This window comes from Rhopalosiphum padi, chromosome 4, assembly GCF_020882245.1.
Source record: "Rhopalosiphum padi isolate XX-2018 chromosome 4, ASM2088224v1, whole genome shotgun sequence".
In the NCBI taxonomy this organism is placed as follows: Eukaryota; Metazoa; Arthropoda; class Insecta; order Hemiptera; family Aphididae; genus Rhopalosiphum; species Rhopalosiphum padi.
Window position 1 is genome coordinate 23544748 of NC_083600.1, and position 17282 is coordinate 23562029.

The window sequence follows — 17282 nt, forward strand, 5'->3', positions numbered from 1 at the left end:
TAAATGTTTAATTCTCTATTTTTAAATAATAAGCTTTCGTATTCGTACGTGGAAGTTACGAATTAATATCTAAATTATTCGTAGTTGTAGTACAATTATCATGACTTCGAATTTATACGGTATATTTTGTACGGCTTAGATTGACAAACGGTTGTGGCGACATTGGATCCACCATCCACGACGCGATGATGTCACACACTTTGACACTCACATTCGTCGTGGAAACCAACGCAGTATACGCACTAACACGAATGTACGTGAAAAGTAGAAATGCATTATTCAAATCATTGACAGACTAAACTAAAGCTATATCTACTAAAGTAAAGGCGTGTGTGTTATTGAGTATTGACATCGACAAATATTGAATAATAATAATGTAGATTTACGTATGTATACAGTATATAGTATATACTAATATAGTAATATAGTAATATAGTAATATACCTACTATAAATTATAATAGATGGCAATATGACATAATATTATAGTCTATAATGTACATTAAACATACTACATTACTACATACATAATACATATTAAATATATTGTAGTTAACATAATGTCGTGTCGTTGGCTCGTTGCGTAGTACGTATCTACTACCTATTAAACGACTGATTTTATATAATATTATTATTTGCGATTCAAAACTCCCAGGTTAGATTAACAAACAACACGCTCAGATATAAAATAATAATACTATAGGTATATAGTTATTATTTATTCGGCCAGTAATTAATACATAATAATATACCAGTCAGTAAACTGACAGTAAATCATTAGTTAATCGTCATTTACGAACATTTGTGCAATATTCGATAATTTTATTGTTTTGCGATATAATAATATAAATAATAATATAATACTGTGATATTAATAACATATTTTATTACCATATCTACTTAATTTTTTTTATGTTTAAGCATGTTTTCTAATTTACGTAATAATAATTATTATTTACACATACTTTTTTGATTTTTCACACCTTGGGAAATATGAAAATCTTGAAAGCATCTACTGATTAGTAGCTTTTCTGGGAGTTATATTTTTTAATAAACATTAATTTTTATAATATTTCAACTATAAATTTAAAATTATTTTTAATACCTAGTGCTGCTCTGTGATAAACTGCATTAATTATATTTTAATATTATTATAATAGGTACTACTATCTCTGCTTGTCAACTTTTAATATAAAAAAAGGTGGGCAAGTGGATATTGCTCTACTGTATAGTAGACATGGAGATGAGTTGGTCACTATATAATGGATGTGTAAATTTGAATGCAATGGCAGGTATCATTGTATACGAAAAACGATTCTGAACGGAGATGATTTGTAAGTCTAAGATAATTAGTAGGATATATTATATAATTACCTATATTTAAATTTAAATTTATCGTTATTTTAATCGATTTCGTAAAAAAATAAATTTCATACGCTCATAAAATTTTTACTATATTGACGTTGGAATTTTTTTTTACAGTTACTTGATGGAAAACTTATGGATAACTTTGTATTGGGTTTTACCTAACCTTAAGTATAAATCACAAACATTTTGTGAATTTTCAACTTCAAAATTCCTTGCAAATTTTCGCGATTTTGATATATTTTGTAAACATTTGAACTTTAAATGCTTATAAATAGGGCTTAAATACTTAATTATAAACAAAAATTGTGACTAACGATTTTTGATTTTTTTTTTTACTACGCTAAGAACAACTTATTGATAAGTTAGAATACTACGTGGAGACTGTTCTATACTATATATGTAGTTATAACTTATAAGTATAAGTTAGACATACCATGCATTGATTATAGAATTATTATTCTATATTGTAGTATTGTATAATCAATGGTTATATTCACAATTTTTAATTACATTTTTTATATTTTATACTTCTTTATTCAAATTTTATATTTAAAAAAAAATATATTCACTATCATGTTAGTTAATTAAAACTATTATTATTTATTTCGTTATGCTGATTATTTTTTGATCAAGTAATAGGTAATGTAAAACTGTTTTTATATAATGAAATGTACCTTGTAGTTAATTATTTATATTTTTATAATTTTGTAATAGCTACTAATAATTTATTATAGCAATAATTTTATTTGTGTATACTTAGTAATTTTATATATTTCTATTTAAAATTTTTTTAAATTATGTTAAAATATAACACAAAACACAATTGATGTAAATGATGTAATAAATTATAACAAAATTTATTAACTATCAATGGTGATACCTGATCGATTAAGTGAGATTAGAAGGTAATACTGACGGACTATTAAAAAAATAGGCAAACTTGAGTTTTGCTATCCTTTACATGTTAATACTACATCATATTTATAATACAAAAATATTAAATTCCGTCCTAAGCGTAGGCTTATGTCGAAAAGCCCTTGATCGGCTTGAGCTGGGCCTGCTAATAGGGTAACACAATTGTTTTTACTTTTTGAGGGAATTTACATTTTATTATTTTAAGGGTTTACATTTGTCCGTACTGAAGACTGAAGACTGAACACAAACTAGTCATCATGATATTTTGTTTTTGTCATGTTTGACGTTTGTCATATTAAATTAAAATAATAAATATAGATAAAATTATTTATATAAAAATGAAATTGTTCGGTATAAAAATGGCCACACTGGTTTACCAGTTGATCCAGACCATGGCTAAAGAACTAAGTTCCTATATTATGGTCCATAGGGAAAAGTGCCTGATGCTCGGTCCATGTTATCAATTATTTTATATAACCTCTTTTTTTTAGAATATCATATTATTATGATAACTGATATGATAAAGGCAATGTTTGTGAATAATCTAAGACCGTGTTTGTGGATATATTATACTATATATGGTATAAGGTCTATGATATAGATATATGAATATTGAATAATATTATCTATTATCTATCTATTATTATTTTTAAAATTACCTATTAGTTATTTACTGCTTACATTTTTTTTTTTTTGTTAATTAATATAGTATACTCTAATACTTGTGTAATTATTGCTTAACTATGCGTTTAAACAATGTTTTGAATTTTCGCGATATGCGTCGATATACAAAAAATCCACTTGAAGTTAAATTCGAAGAACTGTTGCCGCTTAAATTGAAGGATAAAGTATCTGGTAAAGGAGACAGATCCAAAGAACGAGCATGTGTTCATGAAATATCTGTCATGTTCGCCTGTTTTAAAAAAAATGAATTTGACCAAGCTCTCTGTTCAGATGAAATTACCAAGTTTCAAGCATGTGCAACTAAAAATTATGCTGACAAGTTTAAAAGAAAACAAGACAGGCAAAAAGGAAATATTTCTGTGGGGAAGGATAATCTTACACCTAGAGAAATCAATTATCTTCTGAAAAAATATCCAAATCCGTAAAACTCAATTTTTAGAATTTGTATTTAGGTATATAGGACCTACATATTAGCTAATTAAACTTTAATATTTATTTAAAATGTATAATATATTTGTTAACATTGTATTTCATATGAAAATAAAATATAATATATCATTTATATTGCTATTAATGTATTAATGATGCCATCATGGATTACAAAAAATGTTTGTAATTTACAAATTGGTTCATTAATTTACTTTTTTCTTTTATTTTGTTTTTTAAAATTAAATTAAATGTTATTAATATTTTTTTAAAAAGAACAAACTGAATAATAAAGAAAATTGATTAAAATTATTTAAGTTATTTCTTGAGCATATAGATTAAATACCTATATTAAAATAGCAAATTAGTACTAATCGTTGTCAATGTACTTTTACTAAACTTATATATTTTTAAAATATACTTTATATAATTGTAATATTTATAAGATTCTTAACTTACTCGATAATTTTGATTATAAGTCTTATTTTTGTGAACAAAATTTAAAGTATTTACCAATACATTTTAAAGTTGTGTATTTTAGGTAAGAGGTGGATAGATGAATAAGAGTAAACATAGTATTACAAAGTAGAATATTGAACAAAGATTAACACCACTATCTACTCTGTATACATGTTGTTTCATCAAATATGTTCAATCTCTTTTAATTTTTTGAATTCTATTTCTAGAGATTTTTAAGTTTGTTATAGGAGAATCATATTTTTAAATACTTTTTTTATATGAATTATGAAGTGTCCTAAGGCGAATGGCGATTAATTTTTTTTCAATATGAAAATAGGCATTTTATTTTATAACATTGTTATCTAATGTTAATTGAGTATATAAATTACTATATTTTCAAATATACTAGCCACTTAGGCTAGTATATAACCATATTGTGGGGGGTTTAAATGCCCAATATCACTGTATGACCTAGGTATATGAAAATTTATTTCTAGAAAATAATATGTTAATTTAGGAAAATTATTATTAACAATATCTCTTCCAAACAAAAATTCCGATTAATATTGCAGGTACCACATCTTATAACCTATTGCCTATTACTTGTCATGTCTTTACATACCTAACAATTCCTTAATGGTCCAGTAAGTACAGAAATCATAGTTTAAATCAGGCACGTATACAACAAAAAAGAACCTGGTTTAAATAACTAGGTTTTTGTTAAATTAATTATTCAATAATTGTTTTTAGTATTATGTTATTAATTTATTATTTATGTTAAATATATTAATTTATCCAAAGTGAATTGTCCTTCTACAGAAATACACTAAAACCATTGCTTTTATAATAATTCACCAAGCCAGGCCATAATAGGTTGGGTGATTTACAGTTGTACTAGTTATTAATAATGGTAGTAGGTAATATTTTCTCTACATTAACAGTCTATTGAGTTGAATATTTGAATAACAGTTCAGTATTTTCACTATACTTGTTAGTTATTATTAGCCATATTAGGTGCTTCTGCTTTATTTAAAATTTAAACAGGCGACACTGAGACAGGAATCACGACTAAATATAGGTATTATATAATGACTAATACTGATACTAAGTTTATAGGACTAATATCTATGTAACACAAACCGCACAGGCACAATATGCGAGTGGCGAGTCGTAGCTAAAATAATTAAAATACAAAAGATATGCAATAAAAAGGGTAAAGTTCGGCCGTTTGGCGGGCCATAAAGTTTTTACCTTAGTAAAAATCACGGATATAGATACTATTCATTCTTGATAGGAACATTCAGAGCCGTCATAATATCCGTGCTCGTTGTGCAAGTGTGCAACCATCGGATAGTATCTATATCCATTATCCGTGGTAAAAATATATCCACCTTGCTACTATCTATAGTCGTGGTTTATACCACGAACTAAGAAGATATCTTCTTAGTTCACGGTTTATACCGCACTCAGAGTTTGGGAGTTTGGACCCGGCTAACCTAACCTAAGTCTTCTATACATATAAATATTATTTTAAATTATGTTTATGGGCGGGTCACCCGGCTTACACTTCACGGGCCAATGGCGTTGGTTCATTGGTTGTTTATATCAGCATGGCATTGTAGCCTGTCGGCGCGAAACACAGTGTACTATAATAATTGTATACAATATATATATATATATATATTCAATAGAACATATTTTATCACTATCATTTCATATTTTCATTATTTATTTCATTATTGATGAATTTTCCATGTCTAATTTAGTTTTTAGTCCACACTTAAAAATGTTTACTTCATTGGGATTTCTATCTACTTTACAGTTTAATAGTTTATACTTTAAGTAAATTATAATTGACTTGGTGGTGTACTTGAGCTGGACCATTATTCGTTTTGTACGTCTGGAACTGGAATATCTTTAACACTTTCTATATTTTTGTGCCTTGTGATTTGAATTGTGATTCCATCTGCGGTTCTGTAGTCAGTAGATCGCTGTCATACAGTTTTTATAAACATAACTATAGTGTGCTAGAGAGTTTTATATTATAGGTTTTCTACTTTTCCAGTAGTTTAGTGTGTGTGCAGTGTACTTTGTAGCTTGTGAGTTTTATATTATTGTATTCTTGTTAATGCTGGATACTATTCTGTGCTACTATCATTATACTTCTAAACAGATATATTCTTTGTAAGTATGAACGTTTATGTTTTCATAAGTCGTTTTATTTTACTAAATATAAATAAATACCTTTTTAGATTTTTGTATAAAATGACCAAACCTTTAAGGTAGGTACTTAACTCTATTCTTGTTTGCACTTTCCACTATAGTTTTTTCTTAAAGCACCCTCCAGGATTGAATACTGAATTATTAAGAACTAAACAATAATACATTACACAAATACTGTTCTCAACTAGGTAGACATTACTAATTAATGATTCAGTCTGTGCTAGTACGTAGATATTCTATGTTGATATAACAACTACGAATTGTAGGTACATCAGCATAGACATGTTAGGTACTGTCATTAACATAATTAGTTATCTTGGTCAATGTTTGTTGATGTTGAATTTATTTTTAAGTGGACGTTATACCCAAACTTGTTGTCTCCGTCTTACTAACATAAAATATAGAAAATTTTTGTTCAGTAAAATCCATTTCATGCTGTTAGCTTTTATGTTATAGTCAATTTACGTATCATAAAATTTTAAGGTACCTAACAATATTATCTAGGAAATCATATAATATATTATATATTATATTGATATTTTAAACTGACTTATAGCTATGTAAATTATCAAAATTTTAAAATGTTCATAACTCTTTAAAATTTAAATATCAATAATAGTCTACATGATGCTCTAGATAATATTTTTATTTATAAGTTTGATAATAGGTAAATTAACTCTAATTTCAAAGCAAATACCATAATATGGATTATACTGAACGAGAATTTGATATGATATATGTTAGTGAAAAGAAGACAGCTCATGTAGGTATTACTTCCTCTAATTAGTCTAATCGAAAGGATTCTCTCCATCCATTGATCAAAAAATGATATGAGATGTGTGTTGATAATTAGAGTTCTGCATAATCTAAATAATTATTACAAACAGAGCACAGATTTTTATGCTATTATTAAATTATGTACCTACCTTTATTGTATATTTTTGGATTTTTGTCGATTATCTATACAAATCATAATAAGTTCAAGTAAATGATAATAATTTTTATTATATATTTTAACAAAATTTAACATTGTTTATTGAAGTAAATATATATTGTATATTGTTTTTTAATTCTATGAAGGTATAAAATAATACTTTGTTGAATAGAAAATTCCTCAGAAAATTCTAATAGGTACCTAACAAATATTACAAACTAAGAACCTATTGTTTTTTGGTTGGTTAATATTAATTTTATCTATTTAACATAAAATGGACTTTCTTTTTCATAATCTTGTCAAGCAATTTCACTAGAAACATTATTTTTTTGTATTTGTAATGCATATAAAGTCATGTTCTGGTCACAAAATACTTTAAATAATATTTTATTTTTTTGTATGCTCTTTAGACATACAAGACCACTTCAAATATTTTTATATTTTAAGATTTTCTAGTATAGAATAATTGATTTACAGCTGTAAATTTAATCTTAATTTTTTTTAAATATTGTTCAAAAAGGAAATTTCATTAGTTATTTAAATATTAATTTTTAAAATAAATAAGTCATTTTAAATTGTATTGCATCCAAATATGGTCAAGTTTCCATAACTATTATTACCTATCTATTAAAAAATATTTGAAAATTTTAGTTTGTAAAGCTTTTATCACACCCCTAATTTCGTAAATGGTAACATGGAGATATTGTCAAAGAATGTAGCTTAGACAAACAAAATTTTTCAGACTGTCCTGAATGGGCATTGTTAAATAGTTATGTACTTATTATTATCCACTCATTTTTTAAAAATTATTTATTGCTTATTAGCTTATTTGTGTTAATTGTAATATACAAATAAAATGTATAAATTGTATTCACCATTATGTAATTATTTCAATATATATTTTGTTTATTTACAGTTCATTGTCAAAAATCTGGTCATAAGCTTATGTAGATTATTATAAGTTGTCTTTATTTGAAAATTCACGCGTGTTTAAACTATGAATACGATACCATCTGTAAGTAATGTATTAATAATTCAGCTGTGTATGGGATGTTTTTGGGATTTTCGTACTTCTGTAACAATGCTATTATGTATTTATGTTAAAGAGTAAAATCCTATTTTACAATTCAAAATTTTTAAAATCTCTAATTACTGAATTGATAAGTTCTTATTGTTAGACATTTTAATGAAAAGTAGATTTTTTTCATATTATTTGTCCTTAAGTATTCCTATTTTGATGTGTAACGGATATTGAGATTTTCAGATGCTGGCATGAAATTTTTTTACTATGAAATATAAATTTCCATCAATTAAATTTTTGTTAATATGTTTATAATTAAGAAAATACCATACCCACATTTGTTGTCTTAGTATTACAATTGAGTGACAGTAAATTAATAAAGCTAAGTGTGAGCTGCTGAACATGAATTTGGCATTTTACATATATGCATGCGGGGGTCTTATTAAAATATTAAATGAGATAGTTGTCTAAAGATTTTACTTTTGAAAAGCATTACTGTAAAATTTTTATTAAAAAAAAAATTATTTAATTTTTGATAAACTAATAAAACAAATTATATTAATTGAAATGTTTATATTATTTACAGCATATGTTTTGTTCAAAACATTCAGACTGTGAAGCACCAATATCTGTTATTACAGAAATCTTGTCAGAAAATGATCCTATAAAGTAATTAATTTACAGTTAGCATTATTATCGTATTATTAGGATTTAGATTTATTTTTATTTTTAATCAGCTACATACATATGCATGAAAAGTATTTGATACATAAATATTTGTTTAAATGGACGTAGAACCCGCATGTGTTGTTTCTGTCTTGCATACGTGCGACATAGCAAATTTTCGTTCAACAGTTTCAATATTGTGCTGTTAGTTTTGATATTAGAGTGAAATGACCTATTTTATACAATTTAAAGGTAAGATTATTATCTAGGCCCCCCATGTAGCCTTTTATTGATATTATTATTTTTAAGTAAATTATGATCATTTTAAAATATACAGTTTCAAAAAGATCATAACTTACTTAAAAATAATAATATCAATAAAAGGCTACGTGGGGCCATAGATAATAATCTTACCTTTAAATTATATAATAGATCAGTTCACTCTAATATCAAAACTAACAGCACAATATTGATGAACAAAAATTTACTATATCGGATGTGTATAAGACGGAGACAACACATGCGGGTACTACGTCCTCTTAAGTCTTATGAAATATGAATTAGTAATCTTATTAGATAATTATTTATGTATTAAATATACCTCAATAACTTCAGTGGATGTAGAAAGATCTTTTTTCATGTATAAAAATATTTTGAGCTCAAACCATCAGCATTTTACTGAAGACAGCTTATCTAAGTACATGATATCATGGTTGTGAATTTTTTTTTAATACAAACTAGTTAGTCTATTTAAGTTATCAGTAAATGTCTTTGTAATTGCTGTTTTATATAAATTAAATGCTCTTTTTGCCTTTTTCACATTTTAAATGCTTTTTTAATTTATTATATTGCCTTCAAATCCAAACCCTATTCATTAGTTATTATCTAGTACTTACCTACTATGTTTTGTACTACATCACAGAGTTGTAACTATGGTTAGACGAGCGTGGCGCCTAATGTAAGAGGGCGTAAAAATATTAAATAATTAACTTAGGAAAAAATATTATTTACAATATAAAATTTTTCACTGATCTAAGGATATACTATTGAGAATTACATACTTGTGGCTAAAAATTGTATTTTTTGCTTTACTCGAAACCTAATTACTAATTTTCAGATATTTCTGACTCTTTTTAAGAAATATTAAAAATTACGAGTGTGTCACCCCCATTACCCAGGTGGCGCATTACCAAAATTCTGCCTCAGGATAAAAAAGGGCTTGGTGAGGCTCTGCTATAATATAGTACGCATTCAAAACCGTATTAAATATGGTACCTATAAGAAAAAATTGTGTAGGTTGTGTAGTAATCTCTAGGGTTATAGACTTATAGAAGTTAACATGTTTTCTAATTTATTTTATAATTAATCTTCTTTTTTTTAAGGCATGATAAAATCTCCAAAGAATTTGAAGAATTAGGATTTACAAAAGTAAAAGATTTAGCACAAACAACCTTGGGAAAAGCCAGCTCAATAAAATTGTGTGGAGATTCTTTAACACTGCTTTATAAAGCTTTAGAGGTAAGAATTAATAGCAATAACATTCAACATTTTTTTAAATAATATTTTAATAATTTGTCTTTTTTAGATGTATGATGAACACCTTGGTAAGTTTTTTATCAATAATAATTATCAATATTATATTAATATTTTATAAATTTCTATACTGTACTCCAAGGCTGGGCAAGTTAATGATTTTTTTTAACTCATTAAGTTAAGTTATTTAAAGAATCAAGTTAAATTAAGTTAAAAGTTACTCATATTTTTTTCGTTAACGCGCTAAGTTAAAAGTTAACTTTTTAAAAAAAAGTAACTTAACTTAGTTTAAAGTAAAAATTTTCTAATTTGCAAAAATAAGAATTTCCACACATAATCTTGTTAATTAGATAGTTTTTCTTTACACTCAAGAAAATTACCAGGAAAATTTAAAATGATACATCTTAGTACCAATTAGCTATCAAAAACCCTGATTTTCTAAAATTAACCCTAACATTTTGAATTATTCTTGCATTCTTTAAACCAAAAATAACTTAATAACTTAAAAGTTAATTTGAAAAAAATGTAATGAGTAATTAACTTAACGTTTTAACTTTTAACTCGTTAATGCCCAGCCTTGCTATACTCTGTCTATTAAGAGATCATGTGTCAGACCGTCAAAAATTGGAACATGTGGTATAATAAATTTTTGTTTAGCATTACCCATTTGGTTTTAGCTTTTGTATTAGAGTGAATTTGTCTATTATAAAAGCTAAAGGTTTATTATGTGTAAGCTATGTTTTTTTCTCGATATTTTAATTTTGAAGCTATATATTTTGAGCATTTTTAAACCAGAGATTCACAAACTTCTGAGACCTTGTGCCAATATTTTCAATTTTTTTAGACCCTTAATTTTGATTTTTTACAAATTAATGTAATCTGGTTTTTAGATAGCTTACTTATTCACACTTATACGCGTGAATAGGGTTTATTATGGAGTGAAAATGTTATAATAATCACAATATTTATTTCATTTTTTAATTATTTAAACGACAGAAAATGCAAATTAAATCTTATAACATAAAAAAAAAGTTATAATTTTAATGAGAGGGGTGAGTCTGATGCTTTGATATTAAATGTTGTTTAACATTCATATTGTCGCACACATTTTTTTCTTATAAATTACGATGCACACGTTTTTAACTTAATAACTTTTATGGATCCCTTTTTTTTTAAATCGACCCCGGGGTTGATATAGACTACTTTGGGAATCTCTGGTTCAAACAAATAATAAAAATTTTAATTATTTTATTTAAAATGCTAAAACTAAAAAAAAAAAAAAAAAAATTAAGTAAGTCAAAAATATAAGACATTCTCTTAATGGAACAATATAGTCTCTTAATATTTTATAGGTTATAAATCTTAAGACTAGGTTAAATTCTGTGTTAGCTTCTGTTCTATCACATTTTGTCATAGAATGAAACTCCATTTGAATTTAATTGCTATATATTAATTTATTCATTATTAAAATAATTTAATATTAAATTTATGATGTTCTATACTATATATATATATAATTTTTATACTTAGATGATCTTCTAAAATCTGCAAAATTAGAAAATCAAAATGGAAATTTCACCAAAACTCAGGAAATATGTGAAGAATTACTTAAGCAAAAACCTAATGATTTAAATGTAATTTTGCTGATGGCTGGATCATTTTTTAAATCTGGAAACTATGAAAAATCTAATAGTTTCTTGGAATCAGCAAGAATTTTAAATCCAAATTCGTTTGAAGTGTTGAGTGACATTGCATTTAACTATTGGAAACAATCTCAGTATGATGTAGCAAAATATTACTTAGCTGAAGCTATTGAAAGGAAACCTGAATATTATAATGGTTGGATTAATCTTGCTGAATCATTAATTAAAACAAATGATATAGAATTCGCTGAACATATTTATTTTCAAATTTTAACTGTAATACCGGATTCATATATTGTACGAAATATGTATGGAAAATTGCTTCTATCCTTAAATAAAATAGAAAATGCTAGAGAGCAATTTATGATTGCTCAGAAAATTGCGCCAGAATCTCAAGAAACATACAGTAATTTAGGAGACATTTATTTGATGACTGATAAATTTGACAACGCTATTTTAAATTATCATAAAGCTTTAAAAGTAAATCCAAATCTGATAACGACTTTGGTTAATTTAGGAATGGCTTATCTCAAACTAACAGACTATCAAAAAGCAGCTTATGCATTTGAAAAAGCTATTGAATTGGATCCAGAAAATATCTCTGCTTTCGATTATTTAAAAGTTATATATTGTTATCAAGGAAATATATTATTGTCTGTAGAAATCTTCAAAAAAATGTTGAAAGTTCAACCTGATAATTTAGATATTAATTTAGAATTGGCTTTGATCTACATAAATATCCTCAATGATTATGAAGACGCTGAAAATTATTTAAAAAAATGTATCGAATTGAATTCACAAAGAGAAGATCTGTATAAGCTTCTTTTTACAGTTTACAAAAAGTCAAATAAACCTATAAATGCATCAGATATTTGCATTTCGTTGGGCGACTTATATTTGGATCGTTTAGATCTAGAAAATGCAATAGATGCATTTAATACTGCAGTGGATTTGAATCCTGAGAATGCACTTGGTTATTGGAAATTTGGACTCATTATGCATAAACTGGGTCATTTTGATTTTGCTTTATCTAGGTAATTATTAATTATCATAGTAATCATAAAATAAATGTTTGTCTTGTAATATAATTTCTTTTTACAGTGTCTTGAAAAATTTAAGTTAAAACTTTTTAATTTTCAGTATGAGTTCCACTAATGAGTACATTATTGAAAAGATTGTTTACATTATTCATTTGATATATTCTAGCTTCTTCTAAATTATAAATATATCTTATTCCCTCTGTTGACTTTTATTCTCAATTTATATTGTATTTCATATTTATTTCATGTAAACTTTTGCCTTCCTGAGCTTAATATTTGTTTGCTTATTATTAGTCAGTACCCACTTATAATTTTTCTTTTGGTTATTTACATAATTTAGTGCTTTAAGCATATTTATAATTTCGGAGAGCTCTCCCCCCCAATTATAAAATTAATACCACCAAATATTTTTCATGTTTATTTACATTTTGTCGATTAAGAGATTATAACGATTTTATTTCATTTTAGATTTCAGTAAAAGATACTGTAATTGGAATATGTCAACTAGGGTTTTATCATTTTTGTTATTCATTTCTATAACATAGTACTTAGAATTAATTTCTTTTTTTATCTTTTTAAAATGTCTATTTAATATAATTGAGCATAATTAGTAATTTTATTATAATTTATTTTTTAACAGGTATAGAAAAGCTATTGATGTGAAACCAAACTTTGCCAATCCTTACTGTGATAGCGCAATAATTTACGAAAAATATGATCTTAACGAAAGGGCTTTAGATTATTATAAAATGGCCCTTCAGCTTCAACCGGACCATTTAAATGCTTTGATTAATATGTCACTTCTTAAACAAAAAATGGGCCAATTTGATAATCTTGTTGAAATCTTTAATAGAATTCTTCAAATTGATGACTCAGATGCTTTTGATATACATATGAATTTAGCAAATGTTTTGCATAAGGAAAATGGAAATCTTACTGATGCTCTTTTTCATTATGAAAAAGCTTTGGAATATGATAATAAAACTGTTGAGATTTATGTATGTATGGGAAACATATATACCGAATTAAACATGTATGAAAGAGCACTAAGTTATTTTCATATGGCAATTCAACTTGATTCACAGTGTTTAGAAGCTTTTGTTAATGTAGGTTTTATACAAAAAAATAGTGATAATTTCATTGATGCAATTCAGACTTATGAAACTGTATTAAAACTAAAACCAGATTTTCCAGAAGTATATTGTAATTTAGTACAATGTTTACAAAAAATTTGTGACTGGTCAGACTATGATTCTCACATGATTAAGTTAAAAGAAATAGTTTACCAAGAACTCAAGGATGATAAAGTTTTGTCCTTATTACCTCATGATTCATTGTTGTTACCATTATCATTTGAAGAACAAAAAAATATTGCTACTAAGTATGCACTACATTGTGTTGAAAAATTGAAAAGATCAATTGAACCTCCAAAATTTTCGTATCCTATATCTATGTCCGCGGGAATATTAAAGATTGGTTTTGTATCAACTAACTTTAGTAAACACCCAATAACAACGATTATGGAATCCTTATCCAGTTTGTATGGCTATGAAATAGATGTCATTTGTTATTCTACATCTTCAAGTGATAATATTCCAACCTGGTAAATATTGGATACAAAGTATTTTAATTAATAAATTTAAAAAATGTGGCATTAACTGAGACTTATTTCAATACATTTTATTACTAAAATTATTTTAAAATAAGAATAACTTAAACAATTTTTTGTAATTTTAGATTTCTTAAAAACAATTACCTTGTAGTTTCTATACTTTATAATTTAACATCAAGATAAACTAATTTATTCAAAAGCATTTATTGTGTAGTATTAATTTATGTATTTGATGACTTCGCCATTAAACTCATTAATAACATTTAATCAGCCACCTATGATTATTGTTTATAATATTAATTCCATGTAATCATTTTTAAATTGCAGGTTGAATCACTTAAGTAACGCACAGCACTATACAGATTTATCACACCTTAAAGCAATTGATGCTGCTAAAACTATAAACAGTGATGGAATCCATATATTGGTTAACATGTGCGGTTATACAAAGGGTTTTCAAACTGAAATATTTGCTTTAAGACCTGCTCCAATTCAAGTTTCATGGTTTGGTTATCCTAGTACTAGTGGTGCACCATTTATAGATTATTTAATTACTGATAAAGTATGTTCTCCTCCTGAACTTCAAAATTTATATACTGAAAAATTGGCTTATATAAATCGAACTATTTTTGTTGGCGATCATAAACATAAGTTTTCTGAATTATGTCAACTCAAAGCTATAAATAATACAAATAATATTTCACATCAAAATATTTATCTTAATGGAAACAATTTTAATGAAATGGAATCTGCTGAAACTATTTATATTGATGAAGAACCCACAACGGCCACAACATCTGTGATATCTTACTGTAGACCAAGTTTCAACTTACCCGAAAATGTTGTTATATTTTGTAATTTCAGTAAGCTGTATAAAATAGACCCAATTACTTTCCGTACATGGCTAACTATTTTAAATAATGTTCCTCAGTCTGTATTATGGCTTCTACATTTGAATGATGCTGTTGAAGAAAACTTAAAAAAATTTGCTAATGATTTAAACTTTGATTCATCACGTATCATTTTTGCTGACTTTATTCCTAAATATCAACATTTGAATCGAATCCAGTTGGCCGATATTTATTTGGATACACTTTTATATAATGGACACATAGCTTGCTTGGATGCATTATGGGCAGGAGTTCCAGTTATAACATTACCTGGAGAAACACATGCATCTCGTATAACAGCTTCACAATTGACTACTTTAGAAATTACAAATACTATTGCTCAAAATGAAGAAAATTATGTTGAAATTGCAATACAATTGGGGTCAAACAAACAATTGTTGGAAAATATCAGAAAAACCATTTGGGAATTTAAAATGCAAAGTGATGTGTTTAATATAAATACCTATGCAATAGAAATTATTTTAATCTTAAAAAAGATGTGGAATAACTATCCGTCTATACATGAACTGGGCATGTAGAAATGAATATTTAAATCTGCTTTTTTTAAATGTTTTAAAGTTCAATTTTTTTTTTTTTTATAGATACATAAATATTAATGGTTTTATTTTTAAAACAAATATTCTCATTTATTTAATTTATAAGTTTTTTACATAAAGTGTAACAATTTATTATTTTTAGACTATAGTAAAAGTAAAAATATATTAAACATAATTTATTAATTAAAAATTAGATTATAAAAAACTAATAAGTTACAACAATAAATTTACATATAATTTACTTGTCATTCATGTTGCACTCAGTGAATTTACTTTTTTCGGGTGGGTTTTAGCTGTCTCTTTAGGATTATACTATGATACATTCTGCCTTCCATCCATCTCGGTCAGCTACTCGTACCTTCCAGTCTATTCCTCCTCTTAGCTCTTCCTCATCATTCTTCACTAAATCTTCCCACCTCATTCTTAGTCTTCCAATGGTCTTTTTTCTGTTAGATTCTTCTCTTTTACTGTACATAGTAATGGATTTTGGCTTCTCCAAGCATGCCCTGCCCATTGTAGTGTCTTATTTCTAATTGTTTTAACAATATTCGATTAAACAATTGTTCTAACTATGTTTTCCCTAATTCTTCAATCATTCTTTATAATATCCTTCACAAGTCTGAAAGTTATTCTCAAGATCTCCCTTTCAAAAATGAGAAGTTTGCTTTCATCGGTTTGCCAGATTGCCCAGATCTCTGCTTCATATGTGTATATTATATTGGCATAATCAATAGCAATTTTAAATTGCAAAGTAGAAACTATCATATAACAGTTATCTCTACATTTTTAAATAACCTATACCTTATAAATAAATCATAATAATTTAATTGTTTCAACTCCTATTCCGCTACTGCTGTGATCTTCAATATACTACCTTTAAGAACAGGGTTACACAGGTGATAATGTACTACGTATATAATATTATTTTAATCATTTAATTAATGTTGTATACGTTGCTATATCATGTTTGAATGTGTTAATTTTTGAACCCAGGTTTAAGTTTCTAGGACCTATAAAATAAAACTATTTGTATTGATTCTGGATTCAACAACTTGGCTTTCAAGACCAGTTCGTGTAGTGAGAATAACTAACCAATTACCTATTTCTTGATTGGATAAGATTAGAGGTATAAACATAAATATTGACAGCCACTTGGTTTGAAAGAATGAAGGAGGTGTATTGCAAAGTAATTCAATTTTGTATTGTTATTAAATAATAAAAAAATCCATAAATCATAAAAGTAGTTAAAATTCCATAGGTATCTACTTATCAATTATTATATGTGGCTCAATATATAATATTTTGTCTGATA

At 26.1% G+C, this 17282-nt stretch overlaps 2 protein-coding genes and 1 long non-coding RNA gene across 6 annotated transcripts; all 3 read left to right on the forward strand.

The window, feature by feature from the left end:
* Nucleotides 1-145: 145 nt before the first annotated feature.
* Nucleotides 146-1680, forward strand: LOC132930882 (uncharacterized). Its single transcript, XR_009662293.1, has 3 exons — nucleotides 146-386; nucleotides 1160-1333; nucleotides 1482-1680. It is a non-coding gene; the product is annotated as an uncharacterized LOC132930882 (long non-coding RNA).
* Nucleotides 1681-2893: 1213 nt separating this feature from the next.
* LOC132930707 (small ribosomal subunit protein mS37) lies at nucleotides 2894-3704 on the forward strand. Its single transcript, XM_060996721.1, has one exon. The coding sequence runs from the start codon at nucleotides 3026-3028 to the stop codon at nucleotides 3389-3391; it is 366 nt and encodes a 121-aa protein (XP_060852704.1). The 5' UTR covers nucleotides 2894-3025; the 3' UTR covers nucleotides 3392-3704.
* A 1838-nt stretch (nucleotides 3705-5542) lies between these two features.
* Nucleotides 5543-16218, forward strand: LOC132928526 (UDP-N-acetylglucosamine--peptide N-acetylglucosaminyltransferase 110 kDa subunit-like). Of its 4 annotated transcripts, none has more exons than XM_060993268.1 (8): nucleotides 5543-6035; nucleotides 7925-8023; nucleotides 8616-8698; nucleotides 10078-10213; nucleotides 10281-10299; nucleotides 11759-12905; nucleotides 13552-14514; nucleotides 14851-16218. In XM_060993268.1, the coding sequence occupies exons 2-8, from the start codon at nucleotides 8006-8008 to the stop codon at nucleotides 15950-15952; spliced, it is 3468 nt and encodes a 1155-aa protein (XP_060849251.1). In that variant the 5' UTR covers nucleotides 5543-6035; nucleotides 7925-8005; the 3' UTR covers nucleotides 15953-16218. The 4 variants fall into 4 exon arrangements, with proteins under 4 accessions (XP_060849251.1, XP_060849252.1, XP_060849254.1 ...); XM_060993269.1 differs by having other exon boundaries at nucleotides 5543-5745; XM_060993271.1 differs by lacking the exon at nucleotides 7925-8023.
* The last annotated feature ends 1064 nt before the right edge of the window (nucleotides 16219-17282 follow it).